Here is an 18,315-nt window from a genome sequence, read left to right as displayed (position 1 = left end):
GCGAGCGCGGAAAGGTCATGTGTCGTTTATGCTCACATTTTTCCATCAACCAGCCAATGGTCGAGTTAACTCGACTACATCTTCCTTGGTCTAGTGGTGATGATTTCCGCTTGTCATTAATACCGATAAGCGCGGGAGACCGGGGTTCGATTCCCCGAGGGAGAGATTTCTTTTTTGCTTTTATTAATATTTTTCACCTTCCTTTAAAATAGGTGGATATTGAATGAATGAGTCTGTTTGTCTTTTTTTCAGCGATTTGTCTTGCTCGAGTCTTCCATGTTGTCCAAATTGCTCTAATACGTCAATATTGGAGGGAATTGCAACAAAAACCCGATATGCACATATCAAGTGGGGCCCCCTGTATGGGCCTTAGTCTGAAGGTAAATGGCGGTACTCTTTGGCGTGGAACTCACTGGCTTTATGATCCTCTAAAGAAATCATGTTTGATGTGTCTCTCGGAATGGTATATACATGGTGTTCGATAGCTCACGCCCAATTTGGCTCTATAATACAGTCAGCACTGCCAGTGCGAGTGGATATATATATATGGTGCTCCACAGGTACATATGCAAGCGTGTGTAAAATATGATTAATCGGCGATGGTCATTGACCGTCATTCTAAATCAGACATGCTAGCCACTAGGCTTGAGTAGCTCAGTCCATTACGAATGCCGAGTAAGACATCTGGAGTACGTACCCATGGTGGCTATATAAACATTCCAAACACAGCCGGTGTCCATTGCAGCACTCAAACGGGCCCAACTTGATATGTCCCAACAGTACTGCCAATAGAGTGAATCACTTTCACTATAGTACACTATAGGTAATGTTGATCATTGGACTAACACAACCAACGTGCGCAGGTGGGCCACAGGGCTATGTTTGCCGTTTTGATACCTCGTGTTAATGACTCCCTACATATGGTGATCGGCAAGACATTTGTCTGGGCAGTGCATATGACCTTTCCGTGGGCGTAAAACGTTATAATTTGACAAGAATTTGATAATATGTTCAATGTAGTCTCATTGAACCCTCGGATTGTACCATCAACCCCACGCCCAAGACCAGGCGCGGATGACACCTTCCAAACACCAGTCAACCCCCATATACACAAAGGCACCAACGATTATTTCCAAGTAAATCTCGCTGGCCCCCAGAAACTGATGTCATATAAATATACAAGAGCCTCCGAACCCAATGATAAAGACGCGTGCAAAGAAGGTGTGCGTAATGCAATCTAGGGACTTGGCAAACGGATAGAACACCGAACCTTCCACCCACGCAGCCTCAAACGCTTGGAAAAGGTAAGACTACAATTTCTAAGAGTAGCAAAGGGGATGTCAGTTAGCCTCTGATAGCCTTTCCCTTTATTGTAGAGTGCGGCAATTCGTAGGAGCAGGAGCAGAGCGTGAAGTCAACCCTCAACATTCAAGATTGCAGGGTAAAGGATTCCACGAACGATCTCGGGGGCGCTTTTCCGTTTGATCGACAACTTTGGGGGCGAGACGCCGCGATTGGTCGTTAGTAGTGGAACCCGGAAACATAGCGCGATGGCTTCGGGCTGCACCGCTAGAGCCCCAGTACGCCCCATATAGTTTTAGTTCGCACAGCCTTCTAGGGTTTGTGATAGCGCGCTGGGGCGTATTTAAGCATAAAGCCCCCTAGGTACTGATTTTTTCCTTCCACATATTCAATTACCCCAGAAGTATCTCCATTTATCTTCCCCATCTTATACTACGAGTATATACTTCCTCCAACCGTCACCATGCAGTACAAGTCTCTCGCAACCCTCCTCTTTGCCAGCATGGCTATGGCCGCCCCAGCCGACACCAGCCTTGAACCTGAAACCGGGGACTCAGAATTGGGTTTCGATATGCCTCCCTCTATCGCCGTGGTTCTCGCAACCGCCGTCCCAACCTCATTCTGGGCCGAAGCCACCAACACCGCTGATTTCCTTTCCCAAGTTGAGCAAGGAATCGTCTCAAACTCCTGGCCAACTTGGTACAGCGGTCTTCCCGATAGCGTGAAGGAGTATGTTACCACTGCAGTTGAGGACTACTATCCTTCTTTCGCGTCGTCCATTGCTGCCCAGATCACCGGCTCTGGCGCGAGCAGCTCCAAGCCTAGCAGTGCCGAGGCCACCTCCACCGCCGCCTCCAGCTCTGGTGCTTCGTCTTCTGCTGACTCTACTTCTGCCGATTCTTCTTCTACTGTCACAGACTCATCGTCCTCTACTGCCACCGGATCGGACGCTGCTTCGTCCTCGGCTTCGGCTTCGGCGTCCGGCTCTGCTGCATCCAGCACTGCTGATGGTGGTGCCGCCCCTACCGGTATCGCTATGAGTCTTGCTGGTGCCGCTGGTGTCCTGGGTCTTGCTCTCGCCTTGTAAGAACGGTGAACATTCCATTTTTGAAGCATATACCGTGAATCCGGGGGCCTTTTTCCTATCTGTTGCACAAGTTCGTTACGGAATGAGATCTTTACTTATCCTGTTTCTAACCAATTATTGTGCCTTGATGTTGAGCCTATAACTTATGTACTTACTACTTAATTTTGTGAATACGAAAACATCGTCGCTTTTCGATACAATTTCATTGTACTTATCTTACAGTAACGGTTTCACATATAGAATATGTATTCTGTCAAGTATCTCCCACCCATTCCCATCCCCCATTATAAAGTTCAAGTTTCCTTCCCCCACCCTGCATCAAGCGCTGGGGTTCGATGTGTCATCTGCATAATAGACTCAGGTATCACCAGGAGGGCCTGGATCCCTCTTCTTTCCCTTATCGATACTATTACTTTGCTTTTTTGGAAAGGGGCTTCAGAGAATGAAAGCATCCTTGTGACGGACCGGAGTAGCTGGATTAGCTGGACTTTTGGCAGTGTTCCCAGGACCACTTGCTTCGGATTGGGTCTGTTTTGCCACATCCAAGCTTCCTGTGCCGCCGTCATTAATGCTGCCATCATTCATGTGAGCCGGGAAGTCAGGTTTGGCCGGATAATCTGCTGACCTGACCGGGCTGTCTGCCACTAACACCGGGGTCCAACCAGAGAAACCTTGCTTGCGACGGGGATGAGAATCAGACCGTCGGCTGTTGGAGCGATGACGTGCTGTTTCAGCTTGGAATTCCTCAGTAACCTGTGAGATTCCCTTGATGTCCTTCTTACTCTCACCTGATACCGTGGTGCTTTTATCAGGGTGAGGTGAGAGATCTGATGCAGGTGAGGTTAAGGTTTTGTCGATTGGGGCGGGTACGGGATTGTTGCGCGATTCTGTGTTTGATGATTCATATTAGCATTTATATAACCCACAAACCCAATAGGGATGACTGTAAACTCACGATCCATGATAACACTGACAGGGCTGACGTCTTGTATTCCTACCATTTCATCAACCTCTTGTTGTATCATGCGTTGTGGGTACCCCATTTTGATGAAGTGGTAATTCTCTGCAGATAACTCAACCAGCCTTTCCTTGACACGACAGTGGTACATCCCGTTTTCTTGGAGTTGAAATTGATTTGCCGGTGACGTATCTGAAAGTACATCCAGCCAAGTGACAATGGCATATTCGCGCCGGGACAGTTGGACACGGCCCTTGCATGCCCTCTTTCCAGCCACAAGTTTTGTATGTGATTCGATGCAATCAGGAGTGATCAAGCAAAAGGGTGGACGGCCGAAGAATTTGTTGAGTGCAGCTTCAAGCTCTGCATTAGAGCCCAAACTTAGAGACTTGCTTCCTCCAGGAACGGCCTTGACTGATTGGATTCTGTCATTGTCATTGGTTCCATCTTGTGTTTCCTGCAGTGCTTCAACTTTGCCAACAATACCATCACTGCAAGTCGACGCAGTGGGAATGAAATCGGAAATAGGCTTCATGATGATGAAAACTGTTCGTGAGATAAACCTAAATCGCCAATGGAGCACAGAACTGAGAGATTGGGATGGGTAAAAGGCTTTGGTCTGGAAAAATACGCGATGTAAGTGTGATGAGAAGAAAGTAGACGGAGTGCCAAGACGAAAATACTAGAGTCGATATCAATAGCGAGGTCCAATAGATGTATCGAAATGTTGACAATGGGGGCACATCAGGGGTTTATTCTAACCACGCCCTGGGCGGTCTCTATGGCGATTTCTATCTGCTTACACTGAACATACCATAATGGAAGACCTGTATGATAAGTTATGCTTGGATTGACTTTGCTAATAATATGAGCTTGCTAAGAATATGAAATCATTAAAGTCATGAAAGTCATGAAGGCCATGAAAGTCATGAAAGTGGTCGTAAGTCATAATCGGCCACTGGCTCCCAGATAGCACATTATGAACCCCAATCCTCACCAACCATCCCAACCAGTCCATTCTCTCAAATTCCCTCCCATCTCATAAATTCAGTATCCTCCTGAGCCCACCCGGCTCCAACCCCATAGGGTGAGCATGTGTGTCGATCATAGCAAGACTAGGTTGACTATAAGCAGTTGTTAGTAAAAATTCCTCAATAAGAGTGGAGTAATTGGGTGGGCTCCATACCATAGTCTTCTGCTTCTTTGCCTCTCGGAGTGGTTTCAACAACGCCCAAGTCCCTTTGATTTTGAACTTCTTGAAAATAGCACCAGCAGTCCGGGTAACCCCAAAAATATGGGCGTATTCCTCTTCAACTTCGGTGGTAGTGGATCCTTTGTCGACCAGAGACTTCACAAATTCTGGACCCTCTTCCTCTTCCAGTTGAGAGTATCTTCTACCGGGATGTGGCTTGCTCCATTCCTCGCTGTAATAGGACTCAGGTGGGGGTCTCTTTGAGCCACGAGAACCTTCTGCATGTTCGTTATCCGCAGCAGTACCAGTAGCGTGGGATGCGTCTTCGGTTTTGACCCTCCAAGGGATGTGGGACCCAGATGAGTAAGATGGAGCATTGTCGTCGTTTGCATTGTCGGGGTTGGTGATGTTCCGCAACCACGGATGGACCAACTGGGAAATAGTCTCGGAGGTGAGGCCAGACGATTCGGCATTTGCATTGACGTTGGAGATGGCATTTGCGCTGGTATTGGCATCCGTGTTCTCGACCGCATGGTTGTTCGTAGTGAAGGTGGTGTTGGTATCAACCAATCCGGCATCGTCATTCCTGTTGTTCATCCGATTGCCGGCCGCTTGCAATGAGTTGAATGCGATTAAGCCAGCATGGTCATTTCTGTCACGCGCCAAATCCAAGAAATTGTCTCGGTGAAGGTTGATTGACCGAGCATCATTGTTTAGATCGCTCCCCCAATCAGCGGAACCACGTCGAGAAATGTCAGTAGAGAAGTCATCATCATCCATGTCGTTTGGGTAGTCAGTGGAGTATCGTTGTATGATGTCGGTGGATGAGACGGCATAACCAGTGTCGCTGACCGAGCCAGTGGAATCACTGCCCAGAGTGTCAGTTGGTGGGAAATATTCATCGGAATCGCTGACTGAATCAATGAGACCCTGTTGCAAAAGGTCAGCTGGCAGGACAAAATCCTTCGTATCGGTGGCTGAATCAATGGATGGAAGAACGTCCGATGGGCCAGAATTGACCGGTTCTTCTTTGATACTAGGATTATTGCTTCCAGCTGGTTCGGTCTTGACAATTCCAGGAGGATAAAACAGCGCTGATGCTGATGCTTCCGGGTTGGAGTTGCCGTTATTGCCATTGTTGTCGTCTTCAGAGTTGGAAATGTAGATCACCTCTCGACCAGAAGTCTTAGGTGGAGCCGACAGTGGGGTAGGCGGTTGAACTTCATGTCCAGTGGGGCCGGAATTTGCAACATCAATAGATGGGGATCCATTTAAGGCTTCAATAGATGCTCGGATTGTGTTGGCAACTAGTGAGACGAAATGTTAGTTCGAAATCAAACGACTTATGAAAGCCAAACGACTCATAGACGTGGATGGACTTACATTGGACGAGGTTGTGGTGTGTCTGATGCAGGTTGGAACTCAGTTTAAGACGGACTCGAGTTTCCTTCTGTTCGTCCGACAAGTTTTGCAATGGCTGCAAAAGTCGTTCAGTGACGCCAGTGAGGATTTCAATGTAATTGGCCTCGGTGATCTCAATCAAGCTTCCTCGAACGCAGCACAGGTACATACCATTTGGTTGGCGTTGGAAGTCCCTAGGAGTGAGCATTTCACGAAGGACATCAGTCCATTCAATGGGATTCTGGGTATCGCCTCCAACCATGCGTGGGCGTGGCTGGCCAAAGATTCTAGCAGCTGTCTTTTCTACCTCAGAGCAGAAAATCGAGTCGTAGAATAGAGGGGCCAATGGGACTCCTTCGGTAATGATCTCTGCATACTGTTTGTATTTCCTGTAAACCTCACCAAGGTCATGCTGCAATTCAGGATATGGACTAATCGTCATGTTGGTTTCACCCGATGAGACACCTGAAGCCCCTCCTGGGTGCTGTCCCTGGGTAAGGGGACGGCGATCACCCATAGTTTACTCAGAATGCCGTAGGGCGTGAGTAGAATATGAGTTAATCAAGTTATTGCAAGAGTGCTCGAATCGCGAAGGGGGTAGAGACAGCTTCAGAGAAGTAGAAGTGACGGCGAGAACGAACGAGGATAAACGTGCAAGAAAAAAGGGGGCCATTCAAACGAATACGCCGTGCTTTACTGATGATATTGAGGTTAAAACCTTACTCTCACATTTACGTCGAACGTAACCTACCATCAAAAAATGAGTTATCCAATGAATGCAGGGAACGGTAGGAACCGACTTTTCCTTGGACTCGAAACGAACAAATGTAGTGGGCTGGGTTAATTCCAGAACAGGTGTTTAGTTTTACAATAAGCATTGCAACGTATCCAGCACTATGCAGTGACACCCACTTCTCAAAACTCCATCGCGATGGCTCCCAGAAACCCCCGACAGTGGTTAGCGGATTGTAATGTCATCTCCGACGGGGATAGACTAGCTGCAGACAACTGAAGTGATGAAGTGCCGCGGATAGGGGCTAGGGTGTGGTACCGTGGGTGGGTAGGGTTGCGGGACATCACACGAAGATCTAACTACACACAGCAACCACCGACGATAACAGCGCGACAACCCGTCAACACCCAGACCAAACCGATTTCCAAACCGGCCGACACCAGAATACTGATACCGGCACAAACGCGCTGCCGAAAGCGGGAACCAGGGTAGGCTTCCTGGTCTTCTTGTTCTCGCTCCGATAAGACAATGTCTCGGCAACTAGGGCACCCGGTCTACAACATACAATCTTGCTGTCTCGTGTTTGCGTTTGTGCTTGTACATGCTCGTCGTTTGGATTTACTATATACCCTAGAGTTCTAGCCGGGGGCGGCTGCGATGGCTACACAAGATCATCTCTTCCCCAGAGCTATAATTGTAACATCTTTAAGTAATCTTTCATTTAGTTGTCCATGAGTTTAATCCCGTAGGCAATTACATAAAGAGAGCACATCTAAGGCGGTGCAAGTATTAGACAATGTCCATGGATCACTACGTAAGAATGGAGAGAAAGACTGTTTATGGGTATGGTTCCCAGCGGAGCGGAAGGGAAGGCGGAGACAGGAGAGAACCAGCTTGATGGTTCCGACGCTATGGGAGCCCTTACCTCCATGTCTCCCACCGCCCACCTACGCATATGGTCTGAATACCTAGGTGCTTTCCTTCACCTTGTCGTCACTCAAGAGACCCTGGCTTCTCATGAAAAAGTGCGAAACGTCGTCTTTGTCTCCGAAAATCTTCAGTCGGATTAGCTCCTACCTCCCACGGGATAAGCTGACCGGGTGCGCGAGCATTTGCAAATATTAGAATGCAGTCATCGAGAGGAAGGCATATGTGGGCCTAGGTAGGAGATAACCCTACGACAATACCACTCTGCTGGATGGTCAAGGTGGCATCGGGTGGCTAGTTAGTAGACTTCAGCACCGGCCCACAAAGCCCAAAGCCCAACCCAACCCAACCCAACCCATAAATTGGCCGGGTTTTGGGTCCGGTCCTCGGGCCCATCGATGGGCTATAGGCCTATAGTAAAAGCCTAGTGGGTTGGGCTATAGGCCCGAGGTTCGGGCCCATTTGTGGGCTCTGCGGAAGTCTACTAGTTAGGTCGCTCACTCGGATGAATTTCTCTACCTTTTGAGTAATAACAAAAGAATACACCAATGGTGAATGCTCTCAAATGGTAGGAATGGTATTATTAGAAGGTATGTAGGTGCCAGATGAAGTGGGTGGTATGAAGATAGGTGTTTGACCAGCTGCACTTGAAATATGCAGAGAAAAACAAAAGAGAAAACTTCCCGCTGAAGGAAACTTCCTCTCTGAGAACATCAATTAATCAAATGCCTATAATCATATCAAAAAAATAAAACATACTGTGAGAAACAGCTTAGGCATTGAAAATGTGTTTAAGGTTATATTAGTTGTGAAATTATCTGCAATAACTGACATCCAGGCCCGCCTATCCGTACAGGTTCGGAAGGCCACTCTTAATCGGTGATGCAGCCGATTGGGAGGACCGGTGTAGATCGTACGCGATGGATGAACCCCGAGGCTGCTGGGATGGCCGGTATAAGGGGTATGGAGATACATAGGACGGCGCGGCGGCATAATCGGGGTCGGGAATAATCGCTGCTGACATTTCTTCGCTGGTTGGGAACGACCGAATCGGCTAGGAGGGATTGTCATTCATGAAGGCCACATGAAGATGTAACGGGAGTTGTACTTTCAATACCACGATTTTGCTTGGGCGCTCTGCTTTAGCGGCCCTTCCATCCAGTCTGTCGATCCAAAGTTTCAGTGTGAGCCAGCGGTGGAAGACACCGAACTTTTCAACGTAGGCCTTCTCAACATCGCCGGGCAGCTTTCCTGCGTCTACCTGGCTCTTGAACCAGGCTGGAGCATGCTCCTTCTCGTAGTCAGTGAAGTTGTTTCGTGTTCGCTTTTGTCCTTTGCGTCGCTTTCCTGCAGAGGAAAATTTGGGTTGTGGTTTATTGGGCGTATCGACCTTTTCGTTCCACATTGGCAGCTCTTCGCTGAGGTCAATGGTCTCGATTTCTGTTGGTGATGAGGTAGTCTCGGTCTTTTGCTTTTTTGGAGGCGGTCGCATCAGGTCCTCGTTGCCATGGAGCTGGTGTTTCGATGACACATCTCCTTGGAACTGCTTAGACGTCTGTGTATCATCCAGGCGTTGTGTGACCTCGGGCTTTCTGTTGCTGAGAAGTCCAGACACCGACACTCCCGTTTCATTATCATATGCCTTCTGGTTGCTTTCGGCGATGAGTTTCCAATGCTCTTGTTGGGTTGAGTCCTCATCAACCGTGTCATCGCCATCATCCTCAGTGTGATAACATATCGGCCGTGAAGTATCGCCGGGGGCAGTGAAAGGGATGTCGGATCCGCTTGAGACATCAGAGCTTTCCGACAAACTGCGTGTACGCGTATCATGCGTCTCAACAGATACCGTGGGATGACGTGACTCGTTTGGGGTAGGATACTGTGATCCGGGGGTCTGCGGCGTACGAGACCTTTTCAATGGGCCTCGAATACCTTGAAGCTTGCTTCGGCGTTTCTTCAGTGACAACTGAAGTCGCTTCAGTTTCTCCACATCTGTTTTCATTAGTATGTCTCTTGCGACCTGCCTGTGTAAGAAAGTCTGGGAAGTACGGACATTTGATATTCTTGTCAAGTTCTTCCAAGACATCTGCCTCTATGGCCAGAGTGATTTCCGACTCTCTGTCAGCATCGGCGGGACTTGGCCACAGGTAGGAGTTTGCCGGGAGGAAGCATCGGTTGAGCAAGATACTTTTGTGTAGGGACTCATCAATCTGAACGCGATTTCCTTGATCATAACAGTAGTAGGAGCCATCACTTTGCTTTTCAAAACTGCCGTGTCGGAAAATGTTGACCCAGCTGATTGAGGGACCATTCTCGACGTGAGATGAACACGGAGGACGAATACCCAATGTTTCCCTTAGCCGTGACTCGATTGTATAACTCTCGAGTGGCTCGTCTGAGAAGTACTGAGTGAAAGTCTCATCGTTGTCAAGGACGGCCTGATAGGACTGCATTAACACGAGACCATGCTGTGGTAGGGACTCGAATTTCTGAAGCTGGGACCGGACGTCCTCTCGATATGTGCCCCATTTGATCGGATGGTTGGGACCACCCTCCATTTTCAGGCAGTATTCTGTGGATAACGTTAGTCCTTATTAAACCGTAGAGTTGGTTATCCGCGTCTCACCTAACGCAAAGTAAAAATCGTCACTTGTGCAGGCCTCTGCGTATTGAAACGCGAATTGAAATGTGAATAGTTAAAATCTCGAAAGACGAGTAGAGTGATGAGCAAACACTAGGAATTATTTTCCCTAGACCTTTTCAAACCCCCCTGGTCGCAGAATATGCTCAGGTGCCCGTAAATTGTGAAGGCAGTCGCCACTGGCGTAACAAATACCAGTAATGAAATCATGTAATTTTCAATCACGCACACTATGTATGTACATAAGGTGTTCAAGCCCAAATGAATTTATATGGAATGAAGATGGCTTCTAATAGCCTAGATATTATAAGAAATTGAATAATAGTCCTCTTAATTGAGGGAAAAATCTGCGACACACTTTTCCGGCCGCGGACGCTTATTAGTTGACCTATTAATTGAGACCAGCAAGCGAGGCCCACATGATTGTTGGCGAACGAGGCGCTTAAAGTCCGCTGTAGTCTGCCGCTCAATCCCACTTGAACCTGGTATTTTCTAAGGAGTCTCGACCTCAAAATGTATTATAAAAGGCACCAGCGGTCATGAATAATAGCTTTAACTTTGCCATGCTGCATATAAGACCTGATTACTCGCCGAAATGATCCTATCCAACAATTGTGCCTTCACCGCTATCTATTCATTTTTCAATTAATCTTGTTGTTTTATTCTGAGCAATATGATTGGTCAATATAGATGAATTTTTTTCGACTCGAAAGAGAGGGAAGTCAGGGAAATTTACCGCAAACAGATAACAAAAATGGTTCAAACAATATAACTTTCTTAAATATCATTGTTACTGAAAGCATCACCTTTGTTTTTGACTGCAGTTTTTTTTCGCACTGCCCCTACGGCGCATCGAAGTGGTTCCTAATTTAAATACAGTTTCCACGTACCTTATATGTACTGGTAGTAGCAGCCTTCAAATTTACCGTATTAATGACATATTAATTACATAATTCACACTTTAATTTACACTATAAATGCTGATGATAGGGGCCTGACTGGCATGGTTGGAAATTGTTGCGAATGTCTTTTTTTCATACAATTGTATACACAGTGTACTTGTATTTTTCATCTCTTCAAAAATTCCAAGGATGAAAATAACACTAAAAATGGGTGGGATGGGACAGGTCGCTTTTCCCATTAGATACACGACAGGGGATGATGTGGTTACCCGAAGCCCTGCTAGACGAGACATGTGCCGTCAATAGTATATTAATTGGCGGCCTGGAGATTGTCACAAATTATATATCAAATAATTATGTAGGTGGCGATCAAGGTTAGACTATAATTTTACCATCTCCTATAAAAGAGCCCCCATATAAGTTCCCCTATATAAATGCTACCGAAAAAGTGGGGCCATAACACATTGTCACGTGACTATCAAAATCAATCGAGGCGAAAAGCCTCAAACCCGTCTAAGTACGCCAAACAGACTTCAGGCGACGCTTGCCAAAATCAAAATGTGGATCAACTGCGGAAAACTATCCGAATTCACGCAAGCGCGATATGTGGTCCGTTTGACCACAGGCAAGAAAGTCGTCTTGTTCCGGCTACCGACGATCGACAAATCAAATTTGAAATCAAACGAGACCAATGATGGCTGGTCTTACTACGCCATGGAGGCAGAATGCCCACATGCCGGCGGCCCAATGGCCGACTCCTCAGTGGACATCGAGGACTCGGCGTATGTTGTGTCGTGCCCGTGGCACGCATACGATTTCAATGTAGAGACTGGCGAATCGAGCGTCGGTATCAAGGCTTGCACGTTCCCTGTTGATGTGCGCGGCGAGTTCGTTGCGATGGATTTCCCAGTTGAGGATGGGGTCAGTGTTGGGCTTGATAGTGTCGACCCTGTTAGTGAGAAAGTGAAGCTCAAGCACTCGCGACCTGCGGATAAGGCTGTTGCTGATATCACTACTGCTCTTGCTTCTGTTTCTGTCTCTGCTTCTGCGAGTCCAGAGGACCCCGGAATGGCGACTTATCTCGGCGACGATGCGACACTGTGTGACTGGGCCGCCCACGTTCTCAATACCGCTAACCCAGAGCACAAGATCGAATTGACTACGCATCTTTTCTCTATTTTCACTGCTAGGGAGGCATCCGATTCACCCATGCCACTAGGCAGGGGCACTGTCGCACCGCCTGACCAGCCACCGCGCGAGAAAATGGAAACCGTTAACCCGGGCCAGATGCCGAAGGCAGGACGAGGCGGGACCTTGAAGAGCCGCATTGCTATGCTCCATGCGCTAGCCAATATCGAACTGTGGGCCATCGACCTGGCTATTGATATCTGCATCCGCTTTGCGACGTTCCAAACAGAAGGGACATCCCAGGAACTTCCACGCACATTCTTCTACGACTGGTTGAAGGTCGCGAACGACGAGGCTAAGCACTTCTCCCTCCTCCGCACCAGACTCGAGGAGATGGGAGCTGCATTTGGTTCACTCCCGGTACACCACAGTCTGTGGCTATCGGCGACCGAAACTGCGTACGACCTTCGTGCGAGAATCAGTATTATTGCCCTGGTGCATGAAGCGCGAGGTCTGGATGTCAACCCCATGACGATTGAGAAGTTCCGCAAAGCTGGTGATGGTGAGAGCGTGGAGGTACTGGAGGTCATTCACAACGACGAAATCACACATGTTACTACCGGTCATCGGTGGTTGACGTGGATCTGTGCACAGGAGGGGACTGATCCTGTTCATGTCTTCCGATCGAATGTGCAGAAACATTTCAAGGGTCCGATCCGGGGTCCATTCAATGAAGAAGCGCGGTTACAGGCTGGAATGGACAAGCGCTATTATGAGAGTACTCCCAGCGCCGGAATTGTGGCTTCATGACCGGGCGCGAGGATGAAAAAGGGAAACGCTTTACGTTGAAACATGATGTCACACGGTTGATCGGCTCTACGATCTTTTCTCCTGCTAGTGTGTTTTTTTGATATCCCCTTCTTGAACTAGCAGAATGTACATAGCAAGAAAGCAAGCAATTCATATTCATTTTTCGCTGAAACCGCAGCATTAACTAGTAAACATTAGGTCCTTCTGACCGTCATTAAATGCCATTAAAGGGGACCAAATCACCCAAAGCGACCGTGGGAAATATCTATTTGATGTATTCGGCCTTCAGCTGAACCTTGGAGCAGGAGGAGGGAATGGTGGCTTCGTAGAAACGGTTGAGGTAGAACAGCTGGGGCGCATTGTGGAACCAATCACAAACTGTTTTGGAGATGTTAATGTCATGGTCTTAAAAATGAGGGCAAAAGAACAAAGACGGAGTTTCTTACCGAGCCAGCCACCGAAACCGTTTTGTTCCGACCATTGGAAGTTGTTGCCCTTGATGGAGTATCCTTCGCTGCCCTCGCTGCCAGCGTTGATCACAATAGGTTCCCAAGCTAGAATGAAGAAAAATATGAGTCAGTTCATACTGAAATGTGACGGAGACTTTTTCCAAGGTATGTGGCGATACTCACAGGCATAGTTGGTGTCGCCAGTGGCGATCATTCCCCAAGGGAATTCCGTCTTCAAATCGAAGAGTGCGTTTGTTCCATTCAGATAGATGGAACTGGCTGTGCCAACATCTTCAGTGAGCACTGCATCGTTGAGACCTGCGCCCGTGTGGTAGGCGTAGACATATAGGTTGTTGTGATTCGCATTGGTGGCGCCGGTAGACTTAAGGTGGAAGTGCTTTGACTCCTTGGCAGTATCGACAGGAGCTGCAATGACGGAGGTAGCCAGCAAGAGAAGGGATGTGAGGAAGTTCATCTTGAAGTTTGATTTTGATGTGATAGGTTTGATGTGAGATGAAGGGTTTGAATGTTGGAAGTCGGGAGGTTGGAGGTTGGAGGCTGGGGGTTTGTTCTGAGTTCAAGGTTGAATGGAGAAAAATTAGAGGGAAACTAACAATATTTATATGCACGGGTCCTTTTCGAGGGGATTTCTAGTTGTGGAGATGCACATCCTATAACATACCTTCATAAGAGATTTTCTGATTACTTTACTCTTTTAAGGAATTAATAACTCCATTTCTGTATAGCCCCTCCAGTCGGAGGTTTACATTGTGAATGACCCCGGGAAAGAAACATTCAAGACATGGTTAACCCCATCAATATCTGATATTGCACTGATCGCTGAAGGTCATGATGTCAAGAGACCTACTAAAACTGGGTCTGAACCAGTGATGTGCCGAGGGTGGCGAAAATCTTACTACATCTAGACTTAGTGTCGGGGGTTGCGATGAACTACTAAGAACTAGAGAATTGGCGGCGGGGATGTGAGACATTTTTCTATTTATCTTCGGCTTTGGGCATCTATGAAAATTAGGATGTTCGTCATCTTCAAATTTCAACTGTAACATCGCTTCTTGAGGCTGAGACATCTTTTTCGAAGTCCATTTGGTAAAAACTGTTAGTGAGAAGTGGTCTAAGCAAGAGAACAGGCTATTTACAACATATCATATGATCGTAAAAGATTGTAGGCTGAGACAAAGAGGGGATTTACTGTAGACTTCTGATAGCTTCGAATTGATTGGAGTTCGAGACGTTCTCTAGTCCGCAAGTTGCCTTCATAGAACGCCCTACGATGTAAGGGTACAATCTCACTGCATATCTCAACCTGTTTCAAGGTTGCTTCTGTAAATCCCAATCTCATAGTATCAGATTATAAGTAATATCGACAACTATTTAAAGGTTAATAAACTAGTTCCACAATACCAAGGCCATGGTGTCATAGCTTATTTTGAGACAAGCTGAAGATAGCTAACTACATGAATGTGTTGGCTCTTATATTGCCCTATCGGCAAGTAGCTCTGTTTTAAACCAATTGAAGCTTGTGCCTTGTTAAAATATATATTGTCTCTTATCGACAGGTGAGGCTATCATGGTTTGTTGGGGTCTGATATTTAGCCCCTATACTGGGGTCAACTCCACGGGAGATCGCGATGTGCAGTTACAACCAAGGTCTGTTCTATAGCCAAGAAGCCCGGCCTTGTTAGAACTACTAGTATAACGTCATTAATCTGTTTGAAGCTGCACATGTTGTGCGACTGTGTAATGGTCAGGTTAATTGCATCGGATAGATCACAATTAACTCTCCTACTAGCATTCTAAAACAAGATTATGCAGATATGCTTGTGGACCTACGGAGTACAATATAGAAAAATAATGAAAAGTCTTATTCCAGAGATCCCATACCCAAAGTTTGATCATCTTACTCAAATCCAAACAGCTGTTGACCCGTTCAAAGTCATGTCGCGTCTCTAGCTCAGACAAATCAATTCTACTTATTTATGTAACAATTCCACCCACATCGATGCCTCTACTCCCACAGAGCATTCTTGACGTAACCTTATTCATGGCACTTTCGTCCAGTGAAGCTGACGCTCCGTTCACCCAGAAGTTATGAAGCAATCATAGCTTCCAAGGTTACTTCGTAGAATGATGGACAATACTTCCATAAGAGAATTAATAAAGCTCTACAAGAAGGCGCTCTCAGCAACGTACAAGTTACTCCATACTCCATACTAACACAATTACAAGAACCAAATCACAAACAGAACGTGCCGCCCCACCAAAACAAACCAAGACGTCCCTAAAGTTTCACCCGCGCACATCTGCTTGGCGCAGAGGCTGGGATAAGCCCCCGACATCGGCCACAGGCCATATCTCTACCACCATGGTTTGCTTTGGCCTTAAGGTAATATGGGATGTCCAACCATGTTTTTGAAACTCGTGGCGTTGCTCTTGCTGACCTGCGAGTCGCTGGCTGATATCCCTCCACTGTATCGATCGCGACCATATGACCTTGGAGCGTTCGATCGATGGCCTCACCAGCTGTATCACTCCTCTAATACTGTTGGACCTATCCTAAACGTTCATAAGGAAAATGCGCAGTGTTACAATGAGAGTATTTACACCGTTGTGCCCTACTGGGGAAAACAGGTGAACATCCCGGGAGTGATGCTCCTTGATGCAAAAGGGTATCTCGCCTGGTATACGACCGGGTATGTCACAGCAGACATACAATCTTTTCGAGGAGAGGACTACATTGTCTCACTATCTGAAGACTCAAGTTATTATGCATTGGTACGTTTCCGATCGGCAGCATCGCATTGGGAAAGGTTCTAATGTTCTCCAGATAAACTCCCGATACGAGGAAGTGTACCAAATCCGTTCAGGGAACGGCTGGCAGCTTGATGCGCATGAGTTAACTCTGAGTCTCTCAGGGACGGCACTTCTGGTTATCAATGGTGTCTTCGCGGTAAACCAAATGACGTTTGAAGCACCACTAGGAGTCGATTTCATTCTGGATGCAGGGTTCCAGGAGATCGAAGTCAAGACAGGAGAGGTATTATTTGAATGGCGAGCTTCAGATCATTATAGCTTTGAGGAGTACTATCATTTCCAGCCCGGCGATGGCAAAACCGAGAAAACTGCCCCAGATTTATTCCATGTCAACAGCATTGAGAAGGACGATATCGGCAATTACCTCATCTCCTGTCGAATGATGAGCTCCATTGTCTACGTGGATGGTCAAACAGGCGCTGTAATCTGGAAGCTAGGAGGGAAAGCAAACATGTTCAAAGACCTATCCGGCGGGGCCGCAACAGACTTCAATGGTCAGCACCATGCCCGGTTCCACGAAAATGGGAGGATTGTTTCCATTTTCGACAATGGGAACTGCCCTGGTCGTCCTGTGACAGGTCCAACCCGTGGTTTAGCACTCGTTCTGGACACAGAGAATATGACTGTGCAGTTGCAGCATGAATACATCAGCCCGAACAGTGTTCTCACCGACAACAGTGGATCGATGCAGATATTGGATAGCGGCAATGTGGTTCTAGGCTTTGGCCCGAACGCAAACTGGGCTGAATATGCCTCGAACGGATCTCTGCTCTGCAATGTTCATCTGGGTCCCGAGACATTCTTCAACAGTGGGGAAATTCGTACCTACCGGATCTCGAAGAGTCCCTGGGTTGGTCATCCGCAGAGCACGCCTGAGATTGCTGTGGATGATGGGCGAGTGTATGTTAGTTGGAATGGAGCCACGGAAGTGTCTATGTGGTCTTTGAACGGAACCGATATTGACGGTGTCGGGGGAGAATCGGTCTTCTTGGGGACATTTCCGAAGGACGGCTTTGAGACTGAGATATCTGTTCCTGCCAACTCGACTGGTCGGTACTTTTTTGTCAGTGCCCTAGATGGAGCCGGTCAAGTTCTCGGGTCAACCTCTGCAGTGCAGTGGCCTTCTAGGCCTAGACATAGTATTGTACACCAGGGGCTTTGAAGTCCTGTATAGAAAAAGGATTGAAGGAAGTCACCGCTCTTCGTCAACAATGTTACTGTCTTGGCAACTCTTGGCTATTGAGGCCAGATGTCCCTTTGTTTGTCTTCTGTTTTATCTTCTATCCTTATAGTCCATGTCGTGTCCTTGATACCAAAATGACAGATTCGATTGATGAAATATTCATATTCTCCAAAAGCACAACGCTTCTTCGCATCCATTTATCATGTTTTACATATCCAACTAGCTTTAGAACGTCAGTATGTTATGGGCCCACTGCTTATTTTCTTAGTGACGATCTTCCGTCAGGGGCCTTAGGAAATGTACATTATTGTAATCAGCCTATTCACTAAAATTTGAGCATATTTCTATAAACCCATCTCTATATTTCTACACACATTAAGCAATTGTACAAAAGGGATTTTCACCACAGTGTTAAGTTGGGAACTTCAGGGGAAATGTTTCCCGCAGAGCCCCTGAACCAGTTTGAAATTCTATACGAAGTACGGAGTCATAATTTCTTGTCAGCGAGACCTTCAACTACTCTCGGATGACAACGGATAGTTTGAACTGTAATTAAAAATACTAGAACAAGTGTTGTTAACATTCAAAATGTTGTTTTGACACTTCACATAACTCGACGATTCCAGGACCCACAGTTGAGCTCCCGAAATCTCTTCGCGCCCCTGACGCGTTGTCTTATTAGGAGACCTTGTCCAGGGTATTTGCTAGGCATCTATTATCTTTATAAGCTCGGAAATCCCAGAAATCATCTTAGAAGCTCTTTATAATCA

At 47.0% G+C, this 18,315-nt stretch overlaps 8 protein-coding genes across 8 annotated transcripts; 4 read left to right on the top strand and 4 right to left on the bottom strand.

The window, feature by feature from the left end:
* Window positions 1–1,765: 1,765 nt before the first annotated feature.
* On the top strand, window positions 1,766–2,389 carry N7517_009343 (uncharacterized protein; the record flags this gene model as incomplete). The annotated part of the gene is made up of 1 exon (XM_056727066.1): window positions 1,766–2,389. One exon carries the CDS (start codon window positions 1,766–1,768, stop codon window positions 2,387–2,389), a length of 624 nt encoding a protein of 207 aa, XP_056575638.1.
* Window positions 2,390–2,824: 435 nt separating this feature from the next.
* Window positions 2,825–3,882, bottom strand: N7517_009342 (uncharacterized protein; the record flags this gene model as incomplete). Its single annotated transcript, XM_056727065.1, has 2 exons — window positions 2,825–3,276; window positions 3,345–3,882. 2 exons carry the CDS (start codon window positions 3,880–3,882, stop codon window positions 2,825–2,827), a joined length of 990 nt encoding a protein of 329 aa, XP_056575637.1.
* Window positions 3,883–4,369: 487 nt separating this feature from the next.
* On the bottom strand, window positions 4,370–6,457 carry N7517_009341 (uncharacterized protein; the record flags this gene model as incomplete). The annotated part of the gene is made up of 4 exons (XM_056727064.1): window positions 4,370–4,462; window positions 4,534–4,876; window positions 5,741–5,846; window positions 5,923–6,457. 4 exons carry the CDS (start codon window positions 6,455–6,457, stop codon window positions 4,370–4,372), a joined length of 1,077 nt encoding a protein of 358 aa, XP_056575636.1.
* Window positions 6,458–7,518: 1,061 nt separating this feature from the next.
* On the top strand, window positions 7,519–7,743 carry N7517_009340 (uncharacterized protein; the record flags this gene model as incomplete). The annotated part of the gene is made up of 1 exon (XM_056727063.1): window positions 7,519–7,743. The coding sequence occupies one exon, from the start codon at window positions 7,519–7,521 to the stop codon at window positions 7,741–7,743; it is 225 nt and encodes a 74-aa protein (XP_056575635.1).
* A 911-nt stretch (window positions 7,744–8,654) lies between these two features.
* N7517_009339 (uncharacterized protein) lies at window positions 8,655–10,158 on the bottom strand (the record flags this gene model as incomplete). The annotated part of the gene is made up of 2 exons (XM_056727062.1): window positions 8,655–9,592; window positions 9,654–10,158. 2 exons carry the CDS (start codon window positions 10,156–10,158, stop codon window positions 8,655–8,657), a joined length of 1,443 nt encoding a protein of 480 aa, XP_056575634.1.
* A 1,543-nt stretch (window positions 10,159–11,701) lies between these two features.
* On the top strand, window positions 11,702–13,081 carry N7517_009338 (Rieske [2Fe-2S] domain protein; the record flags this gene model as incomplete). Its single annotated transcript, XM_056727061.1, has 1 exon — window positions 11,702–13,081. One exon carries the CDS (start codon window positions 11,702–11,704, stop codon window positions 13,079–13,081), a length of 1,380 nt encoding a protein of 459 aa, XP_056575633.1.
* A 265-nt stretch (window positions 13,082–13,346) lies between these two features.
* Window positions 13,347–14,005, bottom strand: N7517_009337 (uncharacterized protein; the record flags this gene model as incomplete). The annotated part of the gene is made up of 3 exons (XM_056727060.1): window positions 13,347–13,459; window positions 13,528–13,635; window positions 13,714–14,005. 3 exons carry the CDS (start codon window positions 14,003–14,005, stop codon window positions 13,347–13,349), a joined length of 513 nt encoding a protein of 170 aa, XP_056575632.1.
* A 1,949-nt stretch (window positions 14,006–15,954) lies between these two features.
* N7517_009336 (uncharacterized protein) lies at window positions 15,955–17,524 on the top strand (the record flags this gene model as incomplete). The annotated part of the gene is made up of 2 exons (XM_056727059.1): window positions 15,955–16,323; window positions 16,376–17,524. The coding sequence occupies 2 exons, from the start codon at window positions 15,955–15,957 to the stop codon at window positions 17,522–17,524; spliced, it is 1,518 nt and encodes a 505-aa protein (XP_056575631.1).
* Window positions 17,525–18,315: the final 791 nt, after the last annotated feature.

Source organism: Penicillium concentricum (genome assembly GCF_028827145.1).
Source record: "Penicillium concentricum strain IBT 3081 chromosome Unknown utg000004l_segment0_segment0, whole genome shotgun sequence".
NCBI lineage: Eukaryota > Fungi > Ascomycota > Eurotiomycetes > Eurotiales > Aspergillaceae > Penicillium > Penicillium concentricum.
This window is presented reverse-complemented; position numbering and strand designations above follow the sequence as displayed.